Genomic DNA, 17,762 nt, shown 5'->3' with positions numbered 1-17,762 from the left:
ACAGGCCCAGTGACCTGCCGGCATGGTAGTCACGACACCCCAATTGGAGTAAGGAGAGAGCAGAGCCGCCGCCCGCGCCTGCAAGGTAGGCAGACCGCCGCCCGACCCTGCAAGGGAGACTTTTCAACTATACAAGAGCAATATAAATATATAGGGGAAAAAAACATTTCAAAAACACAACAGTTTCACCAAGCAGAAAGAAACGCAAGCAGTATGAAAAGACAAGGAAAGAAAGGACCACAAGCAATGCAGGTCAACTCAACTTTAGAAGAGGTAACAGCTGCAGCAGATGGAATGTCAGATAAAGAATTCAGGATACACATGCTTCAGATGATCTGGAGTATCAAGGAAGACATTAGACAGCAAAATCAGACAATGAAAGATCACTTCGACAATGAATTACACAAACAAATCCAGGAAGCAAAGGATCAACTATACAGGGAGATAGAGGTTATAAAAAACAAACAAACAGAAATCCTAGAAATGCAGGAAGCAATAAACCAACTTAAAAACTCAATGGAGAATACTACCAGCAGAGTAGAACACTTAGAAGATAGAACATCAGACAATGAAGACAAAGTATTTCAACTTGAAAAGAACATAGACAGCTCAGCAAGACTGTTAAGAAACCATGAGCAGAACATCCAAGAAATATGGGATAACATTAAGAGACCAAACTTAAGAGTCATTGGGATACAGGAAGGTACAGAACTCCAAACCAAAGGAATGAGCAATCTATTCAATGAAATAATATGAGAAAACTTCCCAGACTTGAAGAATGAGACAGAATCCCAAATCCTAGAAGCCTACAGGACGCCGAATGTGCAAAATCATAAGAGATCCACACCTAGACACATTATAATGAAGATGCCCAACATACAGAATAAGGAGAGAATTTTAAAAGCTACAAGAGAAAGGAAGCAGATTACATTTAGGGGTAAGCCAATCAGGATAACAGCTGATCTTTCAACACAGACTCTGAAAGCTAGAAGATCCTGGAATAACATATTTCAAACACTGAAAGAAAATGGGTTCCAACCAAGAATTGTGTATCCAGCGAAATTAAGCTTCAGGATGGAAGATGAAATTAAAACCTTCCACGATAAACAAAAGTTTAAAGAATTCGAAGCTAGAAAACCATCTCTTCAAAACATCCTCGCCAAAGCATTACAGGAAGAGGAAATGGAAAATAACAATGAAAACCAACAGTGGGAGGTAGGACAGTAAAGGGGGGGAAATAATCAAAGAGGCAAACAAACCATGTTTAGTAACAGAAATAAACAAATATGGCTGGAAGAAAAACCCATATCTCAATAATAACCCTAAATGTTAATGGCTTAAACTCACCAATTAAGAGACACAGGCTAGTAGAATGGATCACAAAACAAGACCCAACAATATGCTGCCTACAGGAGACGCATTTGATAGGAAAAGACATACATAGGCTGAAGGTGAAAGGTTGGGAAAAATCATATCACTCATATGGACTTTGGAAACAAGCAGGAGTGTCCATACTCATATCAAATAAAATAGATTTCAAGCCAAAGTTAATCAAAAGGGATAAAGAGGGACACTACATACTGCTTAAGGGAACCATACACCAACAAGACATAACAATCATAAATATTTATGCCCCAAACAATGGTGCAGCTATGTTCGTCAAACAAACTCTTCTCAAGTTCAACAGTCTAATAGACCACCATGCAATAATCATGGGAGACTTCAACACACCTCTCTCGCCATTGGACAGATCTTCCAAACAAAAGTTGAATAAGGAAACTACAGAACTCAATAACACAATTAATGACCTAGACTTAATTGACATATATAGAATATACCACCCAACATCAAGCAGTTACACTTTTTCCTCAGCAGCACATGGATCCTTCTCAAAAATAGATCATATATTATGTCACAGGGCAACTCTTAGACAATATAAAGGAGTAGAGATAATACCATGCATCTTATCTGATCATAATGGAATGAAACTGAAAATCAACGATAAAAGGAAGGAAGGAAAAAGCATACATCACTTGGAGAATGAACAATAGGTTACTGAATGATCAATGGGTTATAGAAGACATCAAGGAGGAAATTAAAAAATTCTTAGAGATAAATGAAAACACAGACACAACATATCGGAATCTATGGGACACATTGAAAGCAGTTCTAAGAGGAAAATTCATTGCTTGGAGTTCATTCCTTAAAAAAAGAAAAAACCAACAAATAAATAATCTCATACTTCATCTCAAAATCCTAGAAAAAGAAGAGCAAAACAACAGCAAAAGAAGTAGAAGGCAAGAAATAATTAAAATCAGAGCTGAAATTAATGAAATCGAAACAAAAGAAACAATTGAAAAAATTGACAAAACTAAAAGTTGGTTTTTTGAAAAAAAAAAAAAAAAAAACCAAAATCGACAGACCCTTAGCCATGCTAGCGAAGAGAAGAAGAGAGAGAACTCAAATTACTAGCATACGGGATGAAAAAGGCAATATCACAACAGACACTTCAAAGATACAGAAGATAATCAAAAATTATTTTGAATCCTTATACTCCAATAAATTAGAAGATAGTGAAGGCATAGATAAATTTCTTAAGTCATATGATCTGCCCAGATTGAGTCAGGAGGATATAGACAACCTAAACAGACCAATATCAATTGAGGAAATAGAAGAAACCATCAAAAGACTACCAACTAAGAAAAGCCCAGGACCGGATGGGTATACAGCAGAGTTTTACAAAACCTTTAAAGAGGAACTAATACCAATACTTTTCAAGATACTTCAGGAAATAGAAAAAGAGGGAGAACTTCCAAATTCATTCTATGAGGCCAACATCACCCTGATACCTAAACCAGACAAAGACACTTCAAAGAAAGAAAACTGCAGACCAATATCTCTAATGAACCTAGATGCAAAAATCCTCAATAAAATTCTGGCGAATCGGATACAAAAACATATCAAAAAAATTGTGCACCATGATCAAGTAGGATTCATCCCTGGGATGCAAGTCTGGTTCAATATACGGAAATCAATAAATGTTATTCACCACATCAATAGACTTAAAAATAAAAACCATATGATCATCTCGATAGATGCGGAAAAAGCATTCGACAAAGTACAGCATCCCTTTATGTTCAAAACTCTAGAAAAACTAGGGATAACAGGAACATACCTCAATATTGTAAAAGCAATTTATGCTAAGCCTCAGGCTAGCATCATTCTGAATGGAGAAAAATTGAAGGCATTCCCTCTAAAATCTGGGACAAGACAGGGATGCCCGCTCTCTCCACTTCTGTTCAACATAGTTCTCGAAACACTGGCCAGACCAATTAGACAGACGAAAGAAATTAAAGGCATAAAAATAGGAAAAGAAGAACTTAAATTATCACTATTTGCAGTGACATGATTCTATACCTAGCAGACCCAAAAGGGTCTACAAAGAAACTATTAGAGCTAATAAATGAATTCAGCAAAGTGGCAGGATATAAAATCAACACGCATAAATCAAAGGCATTCCTGTATATCAGCGACAAATCCTCTGAAATGGAAATGAGGACAACCACTCCATTCACAATATCTTCAAAAAAAATAAAATACTTGGGAATCAACCTAACAAAAGAGGTGAAAGACTTATACAATGAAAACTACAGAACCCGAAAGAGAGAAATAGAAGAAGCTCTTAGAAGATGGAAAAATATACCCTGTTCATGGATAGGCAGAACTAACATCATCAAAATGGCGATATTACCAAAAGTTCTCTATAGGTTTAATGCAATGCCAATCAAAATCCCAACGGCATTTCTTGTAGAAATAGAGAAAGCAATCATGAAATTTATATGGAAAAAATAAAAGACCCAGAATAGCAAAAACAATGCTAAGCAGGAAGTGTGAATCAGGCGGTATAGCAATACCAGACTTCAAACTATATTACAGAACAATAGTAACAAAAACAGCATGGTACTGGTACCAAAACAGGTGGGTGGACCAATGGTACAGAATAGAGGACACAGAAACCCATCCACAAAACTACAACTATCTTATATTTCATTAAGGGGCTAAAAGCATGCAATGGAGGAAGGATAGCATCTTCAACAAATGGTGCTGGGAAAACTGGAAATCCATATGCAACAAAATGAAACTGAATCCCTTTCTCTCGCCATGCACAAAAGTTAATTCAAAATGGATCAAGGAGCTTGATATCAAATCAGAGACACGCCGTCTGATAGAAGAAAAAGTTAGCTATGATCTACATTCGGTGGGGTCGGGCTCCAAATTCCTCAATAGGACACCCATAGCACAAAAGTTAATAACTAGAATCAACAAATGGGACCTACTCAAACTAAAAAGTTTTTTCTCAGCAAAAGAAACAATAAGAGAGGTAAATAGGGAGCCTACATCCTGGGAACAAATCTTTACTCCTCACACTTCAGATAGAGCCCTAATATCCAGAGTATACAAAGAACTCAAAAAATTAGACAATAAGAGAACAAACAACCCAATCAACAAATGGGCCAAGGACCTGAACAGACACTTCTCAGAGGAGGACATACAGTCAATCAACAAGTACATGAAAAAATGCTCACCATCTCTAGCTGTCAGAGAAATGCAAATCAAAACCACCCTAAGATACCATCTCACTCCAGTAAGATTGGCAGCCATTATGAAGTCAAACAACAACAAGTGCTGGCGAGGATGTGGGGAAAAGGGTACACTTGTACATTGCTGGTGGGACTGCAAATTGGTGCAGCCAATTTGGAAAGCAGTATGGAGATTTCTTGGAAAGCTGGGAATGGAACCACCATTTGACCTAGCTATTCCCCTTCTCGGTCTATTCCCTAAAGACCTAAAAAGAGCATGCTACAGGGACACTGCTACATCGATGTTCATAGCAGCACAATTCACAATAGCAAGACTGTGGAACCAACCTAGATGCCCTTCAATAGACGAATGGATAAAAAAAATGTGGCATTTATACACAATGGAGTATTACTCTGCATTAAAAAATGACAAAATCATAGAATTTGCAGGGAAATGGATGGCATTAAAGCAGATTATGCTAAGTGAAGCTAGCCAATCCCTAAAAAACAAATACCAGATGTCTTCTTTGATATAAGGAGAGTAACTAAGAACAGAGTAGGGACAAAGAGCATGAGAAGAAGATTAACATTAAACAGGGATGAGAGGTGGGAGGGAAAGGGAGAGAGAAGGGAAATTGCATGGAAATGGAAGGAGACCCTCAGGGTTATACAAAAGTACATACAAGAGGAAGTGAGGGGAAAGGGAAAAATAATACAAGGGGGAGAAATGAATGACAGTAGAGGGGGTAGAGAGAGAAGAGGGGAGGGGAGGGGAGGGGAGGGGAGGGAAGGGGGGATAGTAGAGGATAGGAAAGGCAGCAGAACACAACAGACACTAGTATGGCAATGTGTAAATCAATGGATGTGTAACTGATGTAATTCTTTAATCTGTATATGGGGTAAAAATGGGAGTTCATAACCTACTTGAATCAAAGTGTGAAATATGATATATCAAGAAATTTGTAGTGTTTTGAACAACCAACAATAAAAAATTAAAAAAAAAAGAAGTGAAGCTGAGAAACTTTTGAACTCCAAAGGAAACAACTGTCAATTTTTCCTCGAGATCGTTTTAGTTTTTACCTTTCCTTTTTTTTTCTCTCACATTTCTATCATTTTTGAAACCAATTATTTTTCATGCATCAGTTTATTGAGGAATAGGATGTATGAACAGTATATTTGTTTTGTATTCTTTATTTTTACTTTTTTCTATTTTTCATTTTAAAAAATTTTTATTTTATACATATTTTTTCTCTTATATGTTTTCCTTGATTTTCTTTCTCTTTTCTCCTGCTAACAGCCAATCTCTGTTATTCCCTCTTTCACTCCTCCTATAATTTTTAACTTCTATCTCCTCTCTTACTTTCTCATAAACATCAAACCTTACACAACTTCTGTTCTTTGTCCACCACCTGAAATTGTAAACTCTTTTGCAAACTTACTGTTTTTACTGTAGGCAATAACTAAAATTATCATTTCTGTTTATTGTGACAAAACTATAGACAACACAGTAGGAGCTATTTGGTTTAAGGCTGTATATTGTTTGCATTGGTTGCTGTTAATATTGGTCTTCCCCTTAAAGGTGAGGTCCTGGAAGCCTTCAGGGACACTATAAATCTACAAGGTAGAAAATGTACTGCCTAAGATCTACACTGATAGATGGGTAGACACAAAAACAGCATAAGAAAAGGGAATTTCCCTAAATAACGTAAGATGCTCCATTTATAGAATCCATTGATCCACAGCAGAAGAAATGTCTGAAAAGTTGTTTAGAGTGTACAGGGTTAAACTGATCCATGAGGTAAAGGACGATGTAAAGAATAAAATCAGAGATAAAATTCAGGAGGTGAACGATCACTTCAATAAAGAGATAGGGATTCTGAAAAAAAATCAAGCAGAAATCCTCAAAATGAAGGAATCAATAAACCAAATTAAAAATTCAATAGGAAGAATCATCAGCAGACTAGACCACTTGGAAGACAGAATTTCAGCCAAGGAAGATGAAATATATAATCTTAAAAATAAAGTTGAGGGCTGGGGCTATAGCTCAGTGGCAAAACACTTGCTTAGCATGTGTGAGGCACTGAGTTCAATTCTCAGCACCACATAAAAATAAAGAAACAAAATAAAGGTATGCTGTTCATCTACAACTACAAAAAAAAATAAAGTTGAACATAGAGGATGTTAAGATACCTTGAAAAGAACTTCCAAGAGATATGGGATAGCATAAAAACACCAAATTAAGATTTATCAGGGTACATGAAGATGTGGAGATACAAAGCATGATCTTTTCAATGTAATAATATCAGAAAATTTACCAAATTGTAAGAAATGAAATAGAAAATCAAATACAGGAGGCTTACAGGTCACCAAATGTACAAAATTACAACAGACCAAAAAACTTTATTATGAAGATGTATATCATACACAATAAAGATAGAATTTTAAAGACTGGGAGAAAAAATGTCAAATTACAGTGTAGAGGTAAACCAATCCAGATCTCAGCTGATTTCCCAATCCAGACCTTCAAAGCTAGGATGTCCTGGAATAACATACACCAAGCTATGAAAGAAAATGGATGCCAATCAAGAATGCTATACCCAGCAAAATTAAGCTTCAGAATTGACGATGAAATAAAAACCTTCCATAATAAACAAAAGTTTAAAAAAATTTACAACTAGAACACCTGCACTACAGAACATTCTCAGCAAAATATTCCATGAAGATGAAATCAGTGGAGAAACTAATACAAATTAAAAACCAGAAATAAATAAAAATGATAGGGAATAAAGATCTGTTTTCAATAACAACCTTGAATGCAAATAGCCTAAATTCATCAATCAAAAGACACAGATTGGAAGACTGGATTACAAAACAAGACCCAACAATATGCTGTTTCCAAAGAACCTCATAGAAAAAGACATCCACAGACTAAAGGTGAAATAATGGGAAAAACAATATCACTCATATAGATCACCTAAACAAGCAGGGGTTTCTATTATTATATCAGACAAAATAGACTTCAAGCCAGGGTTAATCAGAAGGGACAGAGAAAGTCATTTCATAGTGCTTAAGGTAATTATACATCAACAAGACATAACAATTATAAATATTTATGCCCCAAACAATGGCGCTTCTACATAAATCAAACAAACACTTCACAATTTCAAGAATCAAATAGACCACAATACAATAATTTTGGGTGACTTTAACACACCTCTCTCACCACCAAATAGATCCATCAAACAAAAAGGAAACTACAGAACTAAATAATACAATCAATAATTTAGACTTAACAGGCAATATAGAGTATCTCATCAATAAATTATAGAATTCACTTTTTTCTCAGCAGCACACATATCTTATGCCACAAAGCAACTCTCAACAAATAGAAAAAAAAACAGAGAATTCTTGCATTCTATCAGATCATAATGGAATGAAATTATATATCAACAATAAAATAAAAAATAGAAGCTACTCTAACACCTGGTGACTAAATAATACATTACTGAATGACAAATGGATAGCAGAAGAAATCAGGTATGAAATTTAAAAAAACCTTAGAAGTAAATGAGAATAGTGACACAATATATCAAAATCTCTGGGACACTATGAAGCAGTGGTAAGAGGAAAGTTCATTGCATTGAGCTCATTTATTAAAACAATGGAAAAATCAACAAATAAATAACCTAATATTACATCTCAAAGCCCTAGAAAAAGAAGAACCACCATCAAAAGCAGTAGAAGACAGGAAATAATTAAAATGAGAGCTGAAATCAATGACACTGAAACAAAAGAAACAATTAAAAAAATTGCCAAAACAAAAGGTTAATTTTTAAAAAAATAAAATCAATAAACCCTTAGCTACACTAAAGAAGAGAGACAGAAAATTCAAATTACTAAAATTTGTGATGAAAAAGGAAATATGATGGACACTTCAGTAGTCTGAAATACAGACAAAATCAGAAACTATTTTGAAAATCTGTACTCCAATAAGATAGAAAATCTTGAAGATATTGAGAAATTTCTAGAGACATATGACCTACTCAAACTGAATCAGGAAGACAATCACAATCTGAACAGATCATTTTCAAGCAGTGAAATAGAAGATGCCATCTAAAGCCTAAAACTAAGAAAAGCTCAGGACCAGATGGATTCTCAGTCAAGTTCTACCAGACCTTCAAAGAAGAACACCTAAATCCTCCTCAAATTATTTCATGAAATAAAAAAGGAGGGAACCCTTCAAAACTCATTCTATGAACTAGTATCATTCTGATACCAAAACCAGACAAAGACACATCAAGGAAAGAAAACTTCAGACCAATACCCATGATGAACTTATGTAAAAATTCTCAATAAGATTCTGATAAATCATACATAAAAACGTATTTAAAAGATAGTGCACCACAATCAAGTGAGGTTCATCCCAGGGATGCAAGGTTAGTTCAACATATGGAAATCATTAAATCACATCAATAGACTTAAAGACAAGAATCATATGATTCTCTCAACAGATGCAGAGAAAGCATTTGACAAAATACAGCATCCCTTCATGTTCAAAACACTAGGAAAACTAGAGATAGAATGAATATACCTCAACACTGTAAAAGCTATATATGTTTACCTAAGGCCAACATGATTTCAAATGGAGAAAAGTTGTTCTAAAAATTTTTATAAAAACTAGCAAAAGATTATTCTAAAAACTAGAACAAGACAAGGATGCTCTCTTTCACCACTTCTATTCAACATAGTCATGGAAACTCTAGCCAGAGCAATTAGAGACGAGTGGTGGGAGGGAAAGGGAGAGAGAAGGGAAATTGTATGGAAATGGAAGGAGACCCTCAATGTTACACAAAATTACATATAAGAGGTTGTGAGGGGAAAGGGGGGGAAAACAAGGGGGAGAAATGAATTACAGTAGATGGGGTAGAGAGAGAAGATGGGAGGGGAGGGAAGGGGGGATAGTAGGGGTAGGAAAGGTAGCAGAATACAACAGTCACTAATAATGCATTATGTAAAAATGTGAATGTGTAACCGATGTGATTCTGCAATTTGTATTTGGGGTAAAAATGGGAGTTCATAACCCACTTGAATCAAATGTATGAAAGATGATATGTCATGAGCTTTGTAATGTTTTGAACAACCAATAAAAAAAGAGCCTCAAAACCACTACTCACTTTATACTAATTTTAAGCAGCATGATAATTACTTCACAAATACTTTTCAATTTAATTCTTAAAACAAACCTGGACCATAGTTGTGATGATTTCTATTTTGTGACTGGAGAAACTAATACTCAAAAGTTAAGTCACTAAAGAATAAATTAACACACAGCTAATGAGAGGCACTGCACATGACCCACTGCTGTTTCCACCTGCTCACTCATGTCACATTTTCACTGTTCCCAGGGAGGTCTTCTTACAACTTCACCATCTCATTGACCCTTGTTGTTAAAGGATTTCAGTTTTATAAGCATTCTGAACAAAAATCTCTGACTAAAGGTACATTTTTACACTTAGTGCATTTTTTTTGTTTTCCACTGAATATGCTCATTATAATATTTATATTTATGTAGCATTTTGCAATTTATAAAACAATTCTATATATCTATATTGGCTTGTTAATGAGATCTGTCAATGACAATTACTGAATCTAACAAATTTGGAAAAACTCACACCAGCCATCTTAATCAAATCTTGGAATTGTTTAATTTCTTCCTCTTCATGTTCATTATACATTTAATGTCTGACTATTTTTCTATTAAAATGGCTTTACGGGCTGGGGCTAGGGCTGGAGTTCAGCGGCAGGGCGTTTGCTTAGCATGCATGAGGCACTGGGTTTGATCCTCAGCACCACAAACAAATAAACAAATAAAATAAAGACATTCTCTTCATCTACAACCACAAAAAAACAAATTTAAAGAAAGGCTTTCTGACTTAATCTTTCTAAATTTTCAGGAGAACTATTTGGGTTGGCCCTAATCATCCATTACCCAAATTAACTGCCATGGTTTTCTTGTATTTCCAGGCCTAGAGTTCCTCTGCCGTCTTCCCTACTCTGTACTGCTGTCACATTAACTCTTAAAATTGTTCTTATATAACCTCTTTGCTCAGAAACCTATATCACTCCATTTTCACCTAACAGTTCACACTGAATTGTCTAGCAGGTGAGGCCAACAGTCACCTGGCTGCCTATGCTCACCACTCTCCCTCTAACATTTCCTAAGTGTCTGGTCAGAGGGGCTCCTTCTAATTTGCTTATGTCCTGTTGGTTTTTGTAACTCAGCTTTACATGGGTTCCTATAGACAGTGTCCAGCCCTGCCTTTCCACCAAACTCAAAGCTATACTTTCATTAAGTTTCCTATCTTCTAGAGCCAGCCTAAAATAAACTTTGTTACTTTGAATTCCTCAAAAACTGTACATTTCCTCTAGCTATCCTAGAAAGGTTCTCTGATGTCTTCCCTGTTTGTCTCATGTCCAGAGTGGAGATCACAATTAAACCAGGGTTATTTAGCACAGAGCAGGGACTATATCTCCTACCGCTTGATTCTGTGGCTCTCTGGAGAAGGTGGATGCACAATGGATGCTGGTTAAGTGAACTGAGATGTGACTGGGTTTCCATCAAAGGCAGTCTCCTCATTCCTCTGTCTGGCTCAGTTATTGCTCTCTGCTGTAAAAGTTCTCCTCAAGGCATTCCTTCCCAGGGCAGAGAACTGTATATCAGAAAGTGTAGCTTTACAAACAGCATAGAGATGGCTAAATTATATCTCACTTGCTGACCAGAGGGGAATGAGAAGAGCCAGAGAACAAATGCAGTCATCCTCTGAAATCCTTCAGCTGGCTATCCTCTTAAAAGGCATTCACCTAGAGGGAAGCTTTGTCACTTGACTTCTTACCTCAGTACTTTCCCGTTGTGCTGCCTTCTTTGCAGTGTCTCTCTCAGTTTGAAACTGTTTTTTTAGAGTTTCTATGCGTTCAGCATGCAACTCTGCTTCTACTTTGGACTCCTCAGCCATATGTTCTCTGTTTTGAGGAAGACAGACAATAAATAAGCTTTAGAAACCATCTCAGGAAGCATGAAAGATTTGGAGAGGAATGAACAACTCTCCAAAATGTGTGTGATTTACAAACAAGATCAGTCTTTAGTTGAATCTCATTTGGAATTCATTAAGAGAAAAAAAGGTCCATTTACCTGCAGCATTAAAAACAAAAAACAAATGTCCGTCTATATTAAGAGATTCATCAAAAGAGTGAAATAAATCATAGGAAAAATATTAGCAGAAGCAGTCATACTTTGAGACACTTTTCATTTTATCATTTTTTTTTGCTAGCACCTATTCACTCCTTAAAGTTTTAACTTCTAATTGTTATTATTTCTTTATCTTTGAAGTGAGGGTCTTATATTAGATCAGCATTCTTAACTTGGGTTCCTTGGTCAAGATCCAAGATTTGGCTTTTGAAGATGCTGAAATACCCTGAAATGATATGCAAAATATTATGTGTGGGTGTGAGTTTTTGACTCTTACAAGTATAGGTGACTCCAAGAAAGGTTTAAAAAGAATGGACTCAAACAACAGCTAGGCTTCTTCCAGTTTTAACCTTCTCTTATTTGCCTCCAAATACTAATGCCTTAGTATGGCACTATTCCATGATTATCTGTATTTCTCAAAGAGCAAAAGGAGCCTGCCTTGCCATGAAATCTTCCTTTCCCCACTCTCCTCCTGAGCATCTTTTGTGTTTATTTGGATTACATACCCACATTCCTCATGTGCCTCTAAAAGTACCTCTGCTAATGGACTCAGCTAGTCTACTTGGCTTGGTCTATAGAATGAGACCTGCAGGAGACAACTGCAACTGTGCCCCACCCTTACTTCCTGGTCCTCAGGTGGGAACATGGCAATCAACTTTGGCACATCATCTCAAAAAAGTTGCTGACACATGTTCTAATGGCACCACATAAACAGATGGGAGATCCGAAGTCAAGGGAGATGACTATTTTGTTATTTATTACATACCCACATTCCTCCCCCACCCACACCAATCTAAAAAATGGACAAAAAATACATGGAGATCCATAAAGGGAACAAACCATTATTTGTGTAGCAGGTATTGTATTTTTATTTTCTTAACAACTTTCTAAATTGTCTTTAAATTTATTGTGCTTATTCTAGCAAAGTGATAAAGACTAGAGGTTTTAGAGTCAGCCTGCTGCTGCCTAGATCTAAATCCCGACTCTAACAAGATGATATGTGATCTTGTTATAGTAAATCATCTTTCCATGCCTGTTTCCTTATCTGTAAAATGGGAATAACAACAGTACCTAGCATCAAATAGTCACAGTAAAAAAGGAAGTGCTCAGCACAATACATGTCAGCTACTATTATCTAGTCCTAAAAATTCTAATTTTTATTAAATGTAATTTGTATTTTTCAAATGCAATTTGAGCTTTTATTAACTTTAATTTTAATTTAATTTTTAAAACTAATTTTCCTTTTACCCTCAACTTTCATATCCATCTCCAACTCTGAAACATAACATAAAATCTACCCTCTTAACAAAGTTTAAGCAATATAGTACAGCACTGTAAACTACAGGCACTATGTTATATACATCTCTAGAACTTATTCAATTTGCTTTTAATTTCTTCTAAGAAAAATATCAGACCATCCACCACTGGTTCTCTGAATAATGAACCACCTTCTTTTCCTTTCCTTCTGATCTCAGAGGAAGAAATGCATAACCTCAATTTCAATGATAACCCCTCTACTTTTCTTTGTTCTCATTTTTCTCCATTTCTATAAGATTCTTTCCCCTACTCTTCAATCATGCTCCAGTTCCTCCTATCCTAAAACAAGACCCTAGCAGAATAACTTTTCTTCATCTACTACTTTTCTTCATGAACTACTATTCAATCTTTCTTTTCACCATTGCCTTTTCTCATCAATCACTTATTCCTTTTAATTTTCTAGATGGACAAAAACTGACTAACTGAAGGATGCTCAGCAGGTACCAGTTGCAAAGATTAATGCTCTGTCTCTGGTCTCATTGTTTTTGCCACTCTTGTAGCATCTGACTCATTTCTGCCTACAGTGACTCTATATCCTCCAAATTCTTTCCTTGCCTCTGTAAATGCTTCCTTTCTGACTTTTGTTCCTTCCCCTTGAAATGTAGTGGATCCCCCAAGTTCTGAACTTGGTTCACTTCCTAGACTTCTTTCTGGGCACACTAACCCACCCAAAGACATCAGCTTTCATCTTTGTAAAGTATGAATTTCAACTTCTAACTTCTTGTCAAAATTGGGCTTCCATTTCTCAGTCTAAAAATTCTACCTCAAAACCAACATGTCTAAAACACAATCTCCCAAACTTGGTCTTTCTTCCTGCATAATTTCAAGAGGCTGACAGGTCTTATGTGAAGCATGATGAAAACATGAACTATTAAACAGTGACATAAAGGTAAATTCTGAAGCAAATGCTGCAAGGAGACCTCTGACTTTCAGTTCACCCTTTTCCTCTAAATGATCCAGCTATGATCATTTTAGCAGTAGGAGGAGGGATTATATTTTATGGTTACCTGGAGCATTTTCAGGGTTTGAAATAATTTATTAGCTATCTAAACCCTATCTACCTAAGTTGTCATTGAGAGTTCTGGGTTTTTGTTTTATTTTGGTTTTGGTACTGGGAACTGATCCCAGGGGCACTGTATTATTGAACTATATCCCTAGCCCTTATTATTTTAATTTGAGATAGAGTTTTGCAAAGTTGTTGAGACTGATCTCGAACTTGTGATCCCCCTGCTTCACCCTCCCAAACTGCTAGGATTTCTGGTGTACACCACTGTGCCTGGCTACTGAGGGGGTTTTAAGTGATTTGGCCAACCACTACATAAACAATATTGTTTTAACTAATTCTGAGTAGTCTTGAGGCAGTAATTGTTAACATTTTATCAGAATATAAAATTTGCACAGATCACATATATGAAAAATACCTTGTTCTGCTTCAGTTCATTCCTGTCTCCTATATCAACATGTACACTAACTGAAAAGAACAAAGATCTACATGCATACTGCATTTAGCTTAGGTATAAATTTTCATTTAATAATATTAGTATCTAAATCATATTTACCTAGGTTTTAACTTAAGACAAAACTTAAGTGGTTTGTCCTGAACTTGATGGGCTTGATCTAACTAATTTCATGTCAAAATTGAAAATAATTAATGGTTCAACATCTACTTAGATGGAATTGTTCCATTCTAGTCTCACCTAGACTGCTTATTCCTTGTCCAAATCATGCTTCAAAAGGATGCATAAGCTTGGAAGAAACAATGTAAGAATCCTTTCCAATCAATATTATTTAATTTTTTTTTAACCTTCACATAAGGAAGCAGCTTGACCTGACCATGGGAGAAGGAAGAGATGAAAAGGAGAACCAAATGGGCATGCGCCAGCCAGCTGTTATCTGCTGGTGATCATCTAGGCTTGGTTTTTTACTATGGTTTGACTTGAGTACTAGCTCAAAGTAGGAGAAAAGCATTTAACTGGCTTATGTAAATGAACTGGTCTTACTCTTCCAGAGGCTCTTTCCCAAGTTTACTGTGACTATATTGCCCTTACTTGAAGGTTTCCAAATTCTGCCGCTCAAGTTCTTTTTTTTCCAATTTTTCTTGAATGTGATCTAGCTTACATTGCAGATGATTATTTGTCTGAAGAGCTTGCTCCAGGCTCAAGGCCAATTTCCTGTTGTCTTCTCTTGCTATTTCTAGAGCTTTGTGTAGAGGCTCCATCTGAAAGAGAGGAGTGTTTTTAATGCCATTATAATAGATGCAAGAAGCCCATTACATTCCTTACACTGTATCCTCAAGTGCCATTGAAATAGGAGACTCTTAGAAGGCAATGGGAAGGCTATGCTGCAGTGATCATCAGAGAGCTTTGGAAAATAGAGCCAGCTTAATTTCTCAAAAATTGTAACTAAAATTCCTCTTCCCAATCCTATCACCTTCTGGTTTCATTCCCTAGGAGAGATAAAAACTGGCAACTATTTCTTGTATATTCTTCCAAAAAGACTTATTTATATAAAATATCCATGCATATTTTATATATATTCATATGCATAGATACATATTTATGTATGTGCACACGTGTTTGTGTTTCCTTATTAACAGTGGGATCATTCCAGCTATTTTTGAGATTATGTTATGTTTCTAATATATTATGTTTCTAAGTCTTTTAGTTTCTGAAATCATTTGTGCATTAAGTGAAAAGATGTGGACTATACAAGACAAAGAATATCAGTCATAATTATGTTCCTGGATTGCCAATAAGTGACTCATTGTGAGGCTTAAAATTAGGTTCATTTCCAATTTTTAAGTATGTCACTGCTTAAAAACTCAGACTTGAGTGAAAAAGAAATTTACTTGATTTTTTTCACTTAATTTTTTTCAAACAGCAACATCCTAATAAAATAAAATAGCTCAGTATTTTCATCTTTAAACACCTGGCCCTTACCTCACTGCTGTGCTGTGCATCCATAACAAGCATTCTGGCCTGCCACTGGTCCACTTCAGCTTCTAGCTTCTGCACCCTCTGTTGATTTAGAGCCCTAAAAATAAAAAGCCCAAGAGTGATTCTAGATTAGAATCATCTAAGAATTATACCACTTGGAGTTTCAGGACACTTTTCTTCTAAGACGCTCAAAGAGCGTCATATGTAGTAGGTCACAAATGCTCAAAATACCTGAGTTGGTAAATGACAATTACAGTCTCAGCTTCAGAGAAATAAACTAAGGCTCCTAAGGAATTAGATAACTTGTCCCATCTATGGTTCAACTTGGCTTGATGCATTAAGCTATCAATATATGTTTCTGAATAACTCATAGGCTGGTAATTTTACACTACCTATATCACTAATTGTTAAAAAAAACTCATCACTTTTATTAGGATTATTTTGCTGATGAGATTTTTGATTCTAAATACAAAGTTCCTTAGAAATTTATTGTGAATGGCAAACAATATTTTTAATATTGTCCTCTTGACTTTTGGTTTTACTTCAAAGATAATATATTTTCACAATATGTAAAAAAATATAAGCACAATGAAGAAAGTAGAATCCATTTATTCTCTCACAACACAGAGGCAACTTGCACCACTAATACATACAATGTATTTTAGAAGCCCTGTTATACTCAGGCCATTTGTTCTTTAACCTAAAAGGAAAATTTTATATAATTTTTAAAACAAAGAAGAGCTTATTTGTAAAACAAGGCTAGAAGTAGTTAGTTCTCAGAATAGTTCACCCAAAATAATTTTTAATCTTGAAACAGGATAGTAATAAATAAATAATTCAAACTAAAGTAGTCAAATACATATATATATTTTCTTTTTCCCAGTTGCTGAGGATCAAAAGTAGGGCCTCATGCATGGTTGGAGAGTGCTCCACCACTGAGCTACAACCCCAGTCCAGCTTTAATTATCTCAGTAATACTATTACTATTCATAGAGCCAAGAGAAGAATTAGGTTTAAATTAGAAAGTAACAAAGGAAAAACAGCAATGCAGCATGACTTTCAAGGATACATACTTCTTCACATAACAACAAAACATGGCCATTTTGAATTTTTAGAAGTTATGTTCACTTCTAATTCCAGGTTTCCCCCAATTTGCTAGATCTTTAAAGAAAATTTTAGTAGTCTTTCATGAGGGAAGTGATAAAAAGTGACTTCATGTTCTCTCTGGACATTCCTTTATAGTACACAATGCAGCAATATGGGGGACAGAAAATAATCACAGGTACCTTTCTTTCTTGAGGCCTGCAATCTCTGAATCCCTTCGCCCAAGCTCTATCTGTACTTTCTCTAAAGCACCTTGCATCTTACTATGAGAAGCCAGCACATTTTCCAACATGATTGTAACTTTGCAGTTGTCTTCTTTAGCCTCTGCTAATTGTCGCTGAAAGTTTCCTACCTAAAAGAAAATGAAACAAGACAAATACTCTTGATCCTTTCTGATTACACTTGTGTGTCTCATTACTCCTAGGAGAGAGTATGGAGAGCAGGTATGGTAGAACACTAAAATGAATAACTAAAATACATTATATTTTTATATTTCTTAAGTTATTGTGACTTTGAGAAAAAGCAAAGTAGACCCCTGATCCTACAGAAAACATGGTAGACTACTATCACTACACAGCA

The 17,762-nt window shown here is 35.6% G+C and overlaps 1 protein-coding gene across 5 annotated transcripts in view; it reads right to left on the bottom strand.

Moving 5' to 3' along the window:
- Ccdc150 (coiled-coil domain containing 150) overlaps nucleotides 1-17,762 on the bottom strand; it is a 127,588-nt gene that overhangs the window by 16,939 nt on the left and 92,887 nt on the right. For all 5 annotated transcript variants that reach the window (XM_046447626.2, XM_058580343.1, XM_058580342.1 and 2 more), the window contains 4 exons: nucleotides 17,366-17,535; nucleotides 16,083-16,176; nucleotides 15,192-15,361; nucleotides 11,474-11,600 (listed from right to left, as the gene is read on the bottom strand). In XM_046447626.2, coding sequence (XP_046303582.1) covers nucleotides 11,474-11,600; nucleotides 15,192-15,361; nucleotides 16,083-16,176; nucleotides 17,366-17,535 — 561 coding nt within the window. The remainder of the gene's footprint in view (nucleotides 1-11,473; nucleotides 11,601-15,191; nucleotides 15,362-16,082; nucleotides 16,177-17,365; nucleotides 17,536-17,762) is intronic.

The sequence above is a fragment of the Marmota monax genome, unplaced genomic scaffold, assembly GCF_021218885.2.
Source record: "Marmota monax isolate L192 unplaced genomic scaffold, Marmota_monax_Labrador192_F-V1.1 WCK01_AAM20220418_F8-fsc00007, whole genome shotgun sequence".
NCBI classification, from domain to species: domain Eukaryota; kingdom Metazoa; phylum Chordata; class Mammalia; order Rodentia; family Sciuridae; genus Marmota; species Marmota monax.
The sequence above is the reverse complement of the archived record's forward strand: the minus strand, read 5'-3'. Positions and strand labels throughout refer to the sequence as shown.